The sequence below is a fragment of the Loxodonta africana genome, chromosome 12 (assembly GCF_030014295.1).
Source record: "Loxodonta africana isolate mLoxAfr1 chromosome 12, mLoxAfr1.hap2, whole genome shotgun sequence".
Classification (NCBI taxonomy): domain Eukaryota; kingdom Metazoa; phylum Chordata; class Mammalia; order Proboscidea; family Elephantidae; genus Loxodonta; species Loxodonta africana.
The window spans coordinates 98,470,621-98,482,620 of NC_087353.1; the positions used below are offsets into that span (position 1 = coordinate 98,470,621).

Sequence of the window (12,000 nt, forward strand, 5' to 3'; positions counted from 1 at the left end):
TGATCCTGTCTCTGTGCCCCCGGCATGCAGACCTTCCCTCGCTTTTGAGACACTCCAGGTCCTTCGCTCGCTTAGGACGTGTCCCTTTGCTCTTTCTCCTCTACTTGGAGTTGTTTTATCTTTTACTCATGGCTGGTTTCTTCTCAGTTGTAGAGTCTACCTCAATGCCGTCTTCTCACCTTCCTTGACCATGCCCCTTTTGTTCTTGTTCACATCACACTTTCTCATGTTTTCTTCATAGCTGCTTTATTCTCTGCTCTCCTGCTGGGTGTGTGTGCTCCATGAGGGCAGAGAGAGAACAGCCTCTGTACCTGGGAGGGACCATGCACCTATGAGCTGGCTGAATGAGGAAACACCCTCTGCCGGAAGTTCTGTGTTCAGAAGTCTGTTCCTGGCTAAACAGTAGTCCTTTTCTAGGTGTTTGGGAGGAGCCAGTCACTGCCTGGAGCCGACTCCCTTCTCTCCAAGCCCATTGACAAGCAGCACACTGACACGGTGGTGAATTTCCTCATCCGCGTGGCTTGCCAGGTGTGGGATTCCGAATGTCTTATGTCAGGGATTCTTCAGAATAAAGACTGCTTAGCAGTACTCCAGAATGCTGTGTGTGACCGTTTAGTCAGAAAAGAAATCGACAAGCCAGGGTCTGGAAACGAATTCTGTCACTTTATAATACCGGATGCCCTCGATTCCATGACATGTTAACGTTTCTAAAATCTGCATGTAAAATTTATAACTCAGGATTTTTAAGAGCATTTTTTCCGTCAGTGGTAATAAAACGTGTCTTATCATTAACAGCATCTTAGTATTGCTGAAATACAGTAGATCAGTGATTTGGGGCAAATTATTTAACCTGCGAGTTTTCTTTTTCTCATTCTTAAAATGAGAGTGATACATATAAAGGTACTGGGATGATCCGACTTGTGTAAAATATGTACAGGAGTTCGTGATTTCAGGGCTTTTATAACTGTTGTGTTTTATCATTCACATCAATATAGATGTTCTTGGAGTTACTGAGAACTCAGTTCTGAAACTTTCAATGTTTATATTTCAAAAAACTGCAGTATATGAAATTCTTTTAAGTACCCTGGTGGCATAGTGGTTAAGTGCTACGGTTGCTAACCAAGAGTTTAGCAGTTCGAATCCACCAGGCGCTCCTTGGAAACTCTGTGGGGCAGTTCTACTCTGTCCTATGGGGTCGCTAGGAGCCAGAATCGACTCAACAGCAGCGGGTTATTTGTATTTGGGAATCTTAAGTTCATATAATCATTAAACAAAATAGTATACCTTGCAGTACTGTTGAGAATTTCCAAGTACTAGAAAGAATCTACTGAACTATTCAGCCATAAACCACTTCTTGGGGCCTACAGCACACTAGGTACCACGCTAGGTGAGGCGCCTGGCCCTGCCACAGTTTCCTGGCCTTAATTGAGCAATCACATAGATGCTTGCCGAATCCAACTGACCGGTACTGCAAACAAGCGGGTGTCTTGGGAGGTGTTCCGGTCAGGAGGGTCAGGGTTCCTGAAGCAGAGCAGCTGAGTTGAATCAGGTGGGGGAGGGAGGGGTCAGGTGGAGCTGGGAAAGAGGCGGGGTGTGAGGATGCGTGCTCAGTCAAGAAGCAGTGCTTACTAGCATGACTATGAGCCCCTGTGGGGAATCTGGGCTTTAATTTGACTGAATTTCTAGGTGAACGACAACACCAACACCGCAGGCTCTCCCGGGGAGGTGCTCTCCCGCCGCTGTGTGAATCTTCTGAAGACTGCCTTACGACCAGACATGTGGTCCAAGTCCGAACTCAAACTCCAGTGGTTCGACAAGCTGCTGATGACCGTGGTAGGTGTACAAGTCTGTCAGGGCAGGGGTCCGTGAGGGCTCATGCCGGCCATTCCCAGGTCCCTTCTGAACCTGGCCACCGGGCCCCAAGTCTTACAGACCTGCCACGGTTACACCTCTTCCACTTGGTCTTCTGACTGCTAGTGAGGGGGCAGCAGTTCATTGACTAAAAATGGTTTTAAAACTTCAGCCCTTGCCTCCGATGCTCAAATACACTTAGGATTTAAAACAAAATATCAGTTCTCTTTGATTTTGCAGACATATTTCTTAAACTGACTTAAGAGTTGGCTTGGAACAAACATTTCTTGTTGACTTCCGCAGCAACCTTTAAAATAAATTTGAGTTTTTAAAACAGATTTTAACGATGGACATATGATTTGTTACCAAGCCCTATGTTGTACTCATAAGGATAGGAAACAAGAAGATAGCCCCAAATGCTGATTATTGGTGGTGTTTTTGGTTTTTTTTTGTAAATACCACTATTCTTTAATTTTCTGGTGGTAGCGAAAGCACTATTCTTGCCTCATTCATTTCATGACCATCGCAGGCGGAATTTGGAGCTTTCACTATCAGGATTATAAACCCTGGTGTAGGCATTTGTTGATTTCCTGCTGCCAAGACTAATGCTGTTGTGTAAGTTTATCTTGAAAGGTTATACAACACAGTCTCTGTTATGGTCAACAGGTCCAGTAAGTCGGCAGCACATACTTTGATGCTAGTTTGGTGCGTAATTTCTACATCGCCCGTAGATTATTTTTTTTAAATCTCTTGGAAAGGTCAGATTGCTGTCCTATTAAACGGTCATAGTTGAAAGCTTAGCTGCAGTGGACGGCCTCTGCCACTTTGCATGCTAACATCGTCATGCAGCAGTGTGCCGTGCTCACAGTGGCTTCCCACCTGTTTTACCTCATACCCCAGTGCATACATGTAGTACGTATGCAAGGTGCGTGCATGTATAAACCACAGAAAAGAAAAGGTTCTTAGGAAACGGTACTTGCTCTTACTACAAACCACGCACTTATTTTCTGTTTTAGAAAGGTTTTGTTTAATTTTTCTTAAATACTGACATCACCTATTAGATTGACTTCGTAAGACAGTTTGAAAGGTACTTCTTTTTGGAAGGATACGTATATTTTAACTAAAAAAAGGGATAAATGCAAATTTTATTGTAGTAGGTTTTCCTTTTTAGTTCCAGATTTTAGCAGTTTTTGAAAACGTAGCGATGTCTTTAATGAGCTTTTTTTTTTGAGGTTCAATGAAATATTTGAGGCAAATTTATATAAAAAAATACTTATGAAGTCCTATTGCATTAATAAAATTAAGTGTTTAATATGGTGGCTTTTTTTTTTTTAATGAATGGTGTGTTCTTCATTCTTGAGTTTTTTTTCACGTAATTTCCAAATATTTACTGGCATGTAGTTTTAAATGCTGCTTGATTTATGTTTCTACAATTCACTAGAGCATCTATTTCATCTCCATGTGGCTTGTGCTCTCCCTTCCAGGAGCAGCCCAATCAGGTGAACTACGGGAATATCTGCACTGGGTTGGAAGTGCTGAGTTTCTTGCTGACGGTCCTCCAGTCCCCAGCCATCCTCAGCAGCTTCAAGCCCCTGCAGCGTGGAGTCGCCGCCTGCATGACATGTGGCAACACCAAAGTTTTGCGAGCTGTCCACAGCCTTCTCTCACGCCTGATGAGCATTTTCCCAACAGAGCCAAGTATGTGACGTTCTCCATCAGTGCCTTCCCTCGGGGCTGGGCCTGCTCACCCCGCAGTCATGTACTGAGCACTTCATGATCCCACTTCTCTGCACTTTCAGCCTCTTAAAATAATCACAGAAAAACTTGATAACGGCAAATGCTGTTATTTACTAGCTGAACATTAACCATTTTCTTAAGGTGTTAAAGGGAGATTAGGTGAAAGTATTTTATCAAACACTGAACAGTTGACCATATCGTATTTGGGGTATTGTAACTTAGAACACGTCCCAGTAAGGCTTGGTGGGCAGAAAGGCTGTCACTCCGCTCTGTAAAGTGGACACCTGCCCGGTGAGGAGCATCACATCCACCCTGCTGCGGGAGCGGATGACTCGTGTGTCTGAGGTGTGCATGTGCACATTGGCTATATTCACATCGCGGTTATTACCGTGCATGTCTCTGAGGTGCGTGTGCGCACTGGCTAGAATCACAGAGCGGTTATTACCGTGTGTGTCTCTGAGGTGCGCGTGTGCGCATTGGCTAGAATCACAGCGGTTATTACCGTGTGTGTCTCTGAGGTGCGTGTGTGCACATTGGCTAGTATCACATTATTACTGTGTATAGGTTTCTCATTCTTGGAACAAAAGTTTACTGAGCACCACATGGCGCCAGTTGCTGCAGATACCAAAACAACTAAAATTCTCTCCCCACCGTGCGGAGAGCTAGCATCCTGGCGGTGGGGACAGGCGTGAGAGCCCAGACGGCAGTGCTCAGTTCTCGACTTCCCTGCAGGCACCTCCAGTGTGGCCTCCAAGTATGAAGAGCTGGAGTGCCTCTACGCGGCCGTCGGGAAAGTCATCTACGAAGGACTCACCAACTATGAGAAGGCCACCAGTGCAAACCCATCCCAGCTCTTTGGTGAGTGTATGTCTTTCCTGGTTTTCCCAGCAGCAGTTCCATTTGGCACCAATAGGTTCTTGGTCACTGAACATGATTTCCTTCTAGGAAAGGCTCGGCTTGTTAAGAGGAACTTCTCAGCCTCCATGTTGTTCAGGGTGTCTGTGTGTGCTGCCTAGAATACACAACACCTCCTTTTCTTGGGGTCTTTGAGGGAAATGCCCTCCACCCCCTGCTCTTATCCCTGGCACTTTTTCTATTCTGGCCTCTGGTCTTAGATATAGGATTTAGTTGTGAGAGGGTCTGTACTTGGGCACATGGAGCCTACTGACCCATTTTATAGTCAACACAGACATATCACTGAAGCCTTGTACAGATGTGTAGAGCTACTGCCTTTTACATGGTGTTCACCTGTTAATAAGCCGCTGACAAGACACGGTCTTGTCCCCTCTGACTGGTGAGACTCTGGCTGACCAGGTGAAAGGAAAGTGGATTTCTCAAGTAAATCAGGGCAGCTGGGTAACTGGCCCCCAGAGACCTAGAAGTCAAATGCACAGACCCTCACTCTGCTTTGTGTCAAACTCATGTCTCAGATTACAGGTAAACCTTGGACTAGCAATTTAACATGTTTTTCTTCCTTGTTACATATTCAGTGTATGAAATTTTAAAGATGCAAATGAGGGGAAGTGGAATCAGTCACCTGCGAGCACCTCTGCCCGTTGATCATCTTGTTTAGCGTTTTGGTGTCTGTGTTTCTTTCCTGTCACACGTGTGTTCAGATGCGTATAGAGATAGCCCTTGCTAGCAGACTCTTGTGTCTGAATTCACAAATCCAATGCATTATTCTTGGGTAAATTCTTTGTTCTTTAAACTCTGGCCATACGCTGTCAGAAATTCAGGAGCCAGGTAAACATGGTTAAAATGGTATCGCTTGCTGTCCAAGGTTGCTTTTCCACTCTGAGGCCAGGTAGATTTGGGTAGTGAGGAATATTTTTGTGACTTTTTTTTTTTAAAGTGGGATCGTTACTATAGATCCTGGTTTGCAGCCTGGCTTCCATCACAGTTAATTCTCCAAAGGACTCTTTCCAAAAGAGGGGACACCACCCTCCTGGGGCCGGGGGGCAGGGTGGGGTGAGGTGGACCTGCAGAGGGCTCCTTGAGTGGCCACCTCACTCCGTGAGCACGGTTACTGACTCCCACTCGGTGGAGGAGAGCGTGGCAGCCAGCAGTGGCCAGCACTCCTTCCCCATCATCATCATCATCAAGTGTCAGGGGTCTCAGAACTCGACTGCTCCCAATGGACTGGCTGCTCCACTGAGAACTGGCGACTTGACAAAGTAGACCTGGAATCGTCCTTGTCTGGGCCGACTGCACCTGCAGATGGCAGACACCCTTCTCCTGTTCCGTGAGCACAGATTTCACACTGAGTGTGTGTGTCAGGTGTCAGGGGATGTCAGAATGCCCGTGAAGAAAGATGACTTTTTTTTTCCCCCATATACTTGGTGTTTATGTTCCGGTGATAGCTTTGCTGAGTTTTATTGATCTCACGCAGTTTTACAGAGTGAATTGTAAACTCAATTCTGAGCTATCTGTAATGCCCAGATAGGCTAGATAGATTTTCTTTTTCTTTTCCCAAATATGTCACGAGACAAAAAACTTCATCAGGGTGATTTGCCATAACTTAAAACAAAATCCAGAAATGAAATGGGTGCCGTTTGCACTGAGGCACTAAGGTTAGGTCTCAAGCATGACGCCGCTGCTGTGATGAAGAACAGGAGTGAAAACGGTACTTCAAAATGTAGCGTACATCGCAGGAAAACTTAGAGTGTTGACATTTAGGATTAGTCTGTCCTTTTGTCAGGATGGCGCCCTGGTGGTACAATGGTTAAGAGCTTGCTCGCTAACCAAAAGGTCGGCAGTGCAAATCCACCAGTCACTCCCTGGAAATCCTACGGGACAGTTCTGCTCTGTCCTGTAGGGTCGCAATGGGCAATGGGTTTGGTTTGGGTTTTTGTCAGTACAGTGTTTGAAATAGCACGCTTTTGTTAATTACTCGTTTCTTTTAACTCTCCTATAAAACAACCGGCAACTTCTGCGTCGTAGGAACGCTCATGATCCTCAAGTCCGCGTGCAGCAACAACCCAAGCTACATCGACAGGCTGATCTCTGTCTTCATGCGCTCGCTCCAGAAGATGGTCCGGGAGCATCTGAACCCGCAGGCAGCGTCGGGAAGCACAGAAGCCACTTCAGGTGACAGCTTTGGTGTCCTGGGTTGTTGACACAGGCTAGTTAGCACCCAGATGGTGCCGGCAGTGCGACCGAATTCTAACGCGAACGGGTTCCCTAGTGTTCACGTTGTCATTTGCTCTGTCTATGAAAAACCAAACCAAGACTCGTTTAAAAAATGAACGACTTTCAAGGTTTGTGAATGTAAGAATGAAGAAGCATGGAAACGGATAGACGTTTATGTCGAGTTTCCACCTCCAAGTGGGAATTATCCAGCGATTGGTACGAAACAGAGATGGCTTAACGAGCAAGTCATTTCTGAGAAAGAGCTGAGTTGCAGCTTCCAGATATAAACAGTGGGCTCCAGGAATCGGGGTGACATGTTGGTGGGTATTTTTTGTGCATGGGGGCAACGGGTTGGCCCACTGCTAGACATGCCTTAGACACAAGTGCCGCCAGTGTGACTTCAGGATGCGGGATGCAGGGGATTTTGGACCATCGGCGCCATCATTTGGCCCCCTCGGAGGGAGGGCTGTTATGGGTCACCCTTGTGAGGTGCAGCAGAAAGAGAGTGATGAGTCACTTCACTTCCAGAGCTCTGTTGTGAGCTGGCTGTGGAGTCGGCTCGCCTCGTGGCGACGCTCGACTCGACAGAACAAAACACTCCTGGTCTGCACCGTCCCCTTGATGGATTACAGATCAGACAGTTGTGATCCATCGGGTTTTCACTGGCTAATTTTCAGGAGTAGGTCGCCAGACATTTCTTCATAGTTCTGTTGAGTCTGGGAGCCCTGCTGAAATCTATTAAGCATGGTAGCAACAGGCCTCCACTGACAGACAGGCGGCGACTGCGTATGAGGTGCACTGGCCAGGAATCTAACTGGGGTCTCCTGCATGGAAGGCGAGAACCCTACTGCCCCAGAGTCTAAATGCCGGAGAAAACATCGGCGGGGGAAGTGGGCAGAACCTTGCACCCAAAGTAACGCACAGGAGCTGCGGGCTGGATGTCTGTTGAGATGGGCGTGTCCTCTTCCTCCCCGTGCGCAGGAACAAGCGAGCTGGTGATGCTCAGCCTGGAGCTGGTGAAGACGAGGCTGGCCGTGATGAGCACGGAGATGCGGAAGAACTTCATCCAGGCCATTCTGACGTCCCTCATCGAAAAATCGCCTGACGCCAAGATCCTCCGCGCCGTGGTTAAGATTGTGGAGGAGTGGGTGAAAAATAACTCCCCAATGGCAGCCAATCAGGTGAGCTGTGGAGGAGGGTCGGGGTGCTGGCCAGGTGATCTACCTGTGTATTTAAAAGAAATTCAAGCATCACCTTTTAGGTTTCTTGCTGAAAGTTTTTGAAGTAAAATAATTTTGTCTCATATTTGTAGTCATAGTATTTTTTCTTGATTAAAATGGATCTTCATCAGTGGGCTTAACAACGTTAAATAGAAACTCAAGGTTAGCTGCTCACTCATCTTACTGTGGTTTATACTTCGTGTTAAAATGTTAAATGAACTTTCTTGTTGATACGGTGGTGAAGGTAAACCAAAGGGACGATAATACTGAGTGACTGTCACTTGGTGAGATCCTTGCAAACTAGTTTAATTGCTTTCTCTCCAAAGTGAGTGGTGATCTCTAGGGAAATTCTTCTGGCGGCTGTCTTGATTTTAAGCATCCAAAGATAACTAGAACCACCACTGACTTTTCTGTGTAGAAATGACCTTCGTTTCATTGTACTTGGCAGAATTGGAGCTTAAAAAAGAGTGTAACAGGTGGCTGCAATAGTTTTGAACATGTCTTTTCTCAAAAAGAAGTAATTGAGTTTTTCTCTTAAAAACCAAATTCGTGCAGACACCTACACTCCGGGAGAAGTCCATTTTGCTTGTGAAAATGATGACCTACATAGAAAAGCGTTTTCCAGAAGACCTTGAGTTAAATGCCCAGTTTTTGGACCTCGTTAACTATGTCTACAGGTAACTACGATGATTATCAAATATTACAGGTAGTGGCCCATGACATGTTCTCAGTTTACCAACATGGCATGCTTTTTAATCTTTAATTACGCCCAAGTTTTAAATACTCATTTAAGTCCTAAAGTAGACACCATGCTTTGGCATCATTAGTGAACCTTCTCGAATGCTGTATAAACCGTTTGAGTGAATCCTACTATGATTTACAACATTCCCTTGGCTTTTTTAATGGCGTTTGAGAAATTGGGTATCCCCCGTCTCTGCTCGTTGGCTTGTGGCTGGAGGAGCCCACCGCCTTGCCTGGCTTTTCCAACCTGGTATCCTTTCTCTGATTGCAGAGACGAGACCCTGTGTGGCAGCGAGCTGACTGCCAAACTCGAGCCAGCCTTCCTCTCGGGGCTGCGCTGTGCCCAGCCCCTCATCAGGGCCAAGTTTTTTGAGGTTTTTGACAACTCAATGAAGCGCCGGGTCTACGAGCGCCTGCTCTACGTGACCTGCTCCCAGAACTGGGAGGCCATGGGGAATCACTTTTGGATTAAGCAGTGCATTGAGGTAGGAGGGCTCACTTGCCATCTGTGACTGGGACGTGGCATGTTACAATCCCTTGCTTGAGGCCAATTAGGAATCTTAAATGCAAAGCAACTCTTAATCTCTAGCAGGACCAAGTAAACATACAGCTGTGTTGGCAGCTAAAGCTTTTGGGGGCTGATTTTAAGCCCTTTATGAGAAAGCTGGGAATGGATGAAGCACGGGTTTGTGTCTTCCATTGCTGGGAGGTGCCTCTGCGAACGGAGGAGGGGGGCCATCTGCCAGGGAAGAAGGAGGTGGAGATTTTGAGTCTGAGGGCCCTGAGTGCAGGGCTCCTCCATCTAACCGGGGGAACGTGGACTGAGCTGGGGGCTGGTATAGTCGGTGGCAGGAATGCACCAGTTGCAACGACTGGATGTTCAGATATTAACTGCGTCCCCACGCCCCAGATGCCATGCACTTGTTGTATATTTGTCTTTTCCACAACTCCATTTCAGCTTCTGTTGGCCGTGTGTGAGAAGAGCACCCCCATCGGCACCAGCTGCCAAGGGGCCATGCTCCCGTCCATCACCAATGTCATCAACCTGGCTGACAGCCACGACCGTGCGGCCTTCGCCATGGTCACGCATGTCAAGCAGGAACCACGGGAGCGAGAGAACAGCGAGTCCAAGGAGGAGGTAATGCTGTTGGCCTTGAGGCACCTCCTTTCCCACACAGAATCTCCATTCCCCTGGGGAGAATTTTATACCGGCCTTGGCTCTCTTTAGGGCACGAGTCAGGGATCAAAGCCTGTCTCTACCTGAGAGCTCTGAATGTGGGACCTAAGTTCCAGGTTAAACTCAACGGGTATCTTGTACTGCTGTTAGTTTAGAGGCAGATCTCATTATCAGGAGCTAGCACTGCTCAGTACAGAATATTCTACTCTTTTTGTGGTTTTTCTCTCCAAGCGAGAAGTGGCCTGTGTTGTGTTGCAAAGCACTGCTCTCGGGAGTGATACCCCCATGAAGGAGCCATAGTTCTGACTGGTTCCACCAGCACCTCCTCAGAACCTTCTATATCTCCACCTGCTCCTGGTGTGGGCAACCCGTGTAGACTGAGTCAGGGTTGAGGCCTTTAATACCTTGTGATGAGGGGGTGATGGGTACGACCCCAGGCATAGATTTTTTATTAGACTGTTTATTTAGGTTGTTGGCTCTTGGGAAGCTCAACCTCTCTGGAGCATTGGGTTTTCGAAGACAGTGCTAATCCAGTGTTGAGCCCTGTCTTCTCTGAAAGGGGGAGTTTTTCTCCTTTCCCACATACAGAAGATGTGTTCATTCTGTTAACAAAGAAGAATTTAGGTTTGTCTTCACTATTGCTAAACCCTAGATCATTTAGTGATACGTTCTTCTTTCTATAACTTTTTTGTGTGAAATAAATTATACACTTGGAAGGGATTTTATATACTTTAAAGGGAGCATATAGAATGGTTGAGAACTTGATTTAGGTTAGTGAGTATTCTATTTTAGGGGGATGAATTAATTCAAATGAAGAACAATTCTTGTTGGCAGAGGAGTAGTTTGATGATTGAGTTGTCGTTGACTGTGATGTCCCTGGAGCTTTGGACAGAAATAAGGTTTATTCGTTCCTCTTTGGGAATGAGTCTAATAAAACATTGGGCCAACAACACTCTCTGCCATGACCCTGAGTGATTGAGGCAGCTAGGTTGTATTTTGAAGACCATTGAACATGGTTTTTCTCTCCAAGTAAGAAGGAATTTACATGCATGTGGGACTTGCACCAGTCCACAGGAATAATCATTACTGATAATCTTACCATTTCTAGTGTTTAAAATTTGTATTTTGTTTTTTCATTTTGCTTTCCTTAACCCAAATATGAAAGCAAAATAGCGATATTTCATACCGACATTTAAAACGAAAGAGAGAGGACTGCTGTAGTTAACCTGGTTTTTGTTTGTTTGTGTTAGAGTTCAAGGAAGATTGTTTAAGTAGTTATGAACTTCCAGGAAACTAGCAAAATTTTACTTGCCAAAAATGTAATAAGAAGCATATAGGAGTTGTGTTTGTTCTACTTTATTTGACCTTTTTGGTTTTCTTTTTGTTTTTTTAGGATGTGGAGATTGATATTGAACTAGCTCCCGGAGATCAGACTAGCACACCCAAAACCAAAGAACTTTCTGAAAAGGACATTGGAAACCAGCTGCACATGTTAACCAACAGGCATGACAAATTTCTCGATACTCTTCGGGAAGTGAAGGTCTGTATGCGGGCTTGAAGTATAGTTTCCCTCCACCTTCTCCCCCGCTCCCCGCTGAGAACTTGGAATCCTAAGTCAAGCTGATTCCACTGTAGTGTGGATTTTTCTTTTATAAGTTACACTTAACTTTCTTATTTCAATTGAAACATGAAACATTTACATAGATTTGAGAAAGTAGTTACAGTGTCTTGTGAGAGAAAATAAGAAAAGAGAGGGTAATTTCTCCACCGCTGCCCCTTACTAGAGATGTAAAATGCTTTGCTTAAAAATATGTGGGGAGACATATGCTAGATTATTTCTCAAGTGCAGTAAAAGATGAGGAAACAAGAACAGGTTAATATGGCAAATTGAGTCCCGTTTTGTGTGTGTGTGTGTTGGGGTGGGGGGGGAACTCCAGCGCATCCATTTCGAGATCTAGCCAGATAGAAATTCTTTGGCTTCCGTAGACCCTGGGGTTAATTATAAGTATGATCGTTTTCAGATAATGGCTGTGAAAGAATTAGTTAAGACTCCGTATACCAAGTCACTTCTGAAGGGTTATAAGTAAATAGAGATTATTCTGTTCATAGCAGAAGCCAGCTGAAGTAAAATCATGAACAAGCTAC

General features: G+C 45.6%; 1 protein-coding gene across 5 annotated transcripts in view; it reads left to right on the forward strand.

The window, feature by feature from the left end:
- TRRAP (transformation/transcription domain associated protein) overlaps positions 1 to 12,000 on the forward strand; it is a 125,728-nt gene that overhangs the window by 81,697 nt on the left and 32,031 nt on the right. For all 5 annotated transcript variants that reach the window (XM_064296033.1, XM_064296036.1, XM_064296035.1 and 2 more), the window contains 10 exons: positions 418 to 528; positions 1,687 to 1,833; positions 3,336 to 3,549; positions 4,321 to 4,446; positions 6,529 to 6,675; positions 7,699 to 7,898; positions 8,493 to 8,614; positions 8,950 to 9,163; positions 9,637 to 9,816; positions 11,249 to 11,395. In XM_064296033.1, coding sequence (XP_064152103.1) covers positions 418 to 528; positions 1,687 to 1,833; positions 3,336 to 3,549; positions 4,321 to 4,446; positions 6,529 to 6,675; positions 7,699 to 7,898; positions 8,493 to 8,614; positions 8,950 to 9,163; positions 9,637 to 9,816; positions 11,249 to 11,395 — 1,608 coding nt within the window. The remainder of the gene's footprint in view (positions 1 to 417; positions 529 to 1,686; positions 1,834 to 3,335; positions 3,550 to 4,320; positions 4,447 to 6,528; positions 6,676 to 7,698; positions 7,899 to 8,492; positions 8,615 to 8,949; positions 9,164 to 9,636; positions 9,817 to 11,248; positions 11,396 to 12,000) is intronic.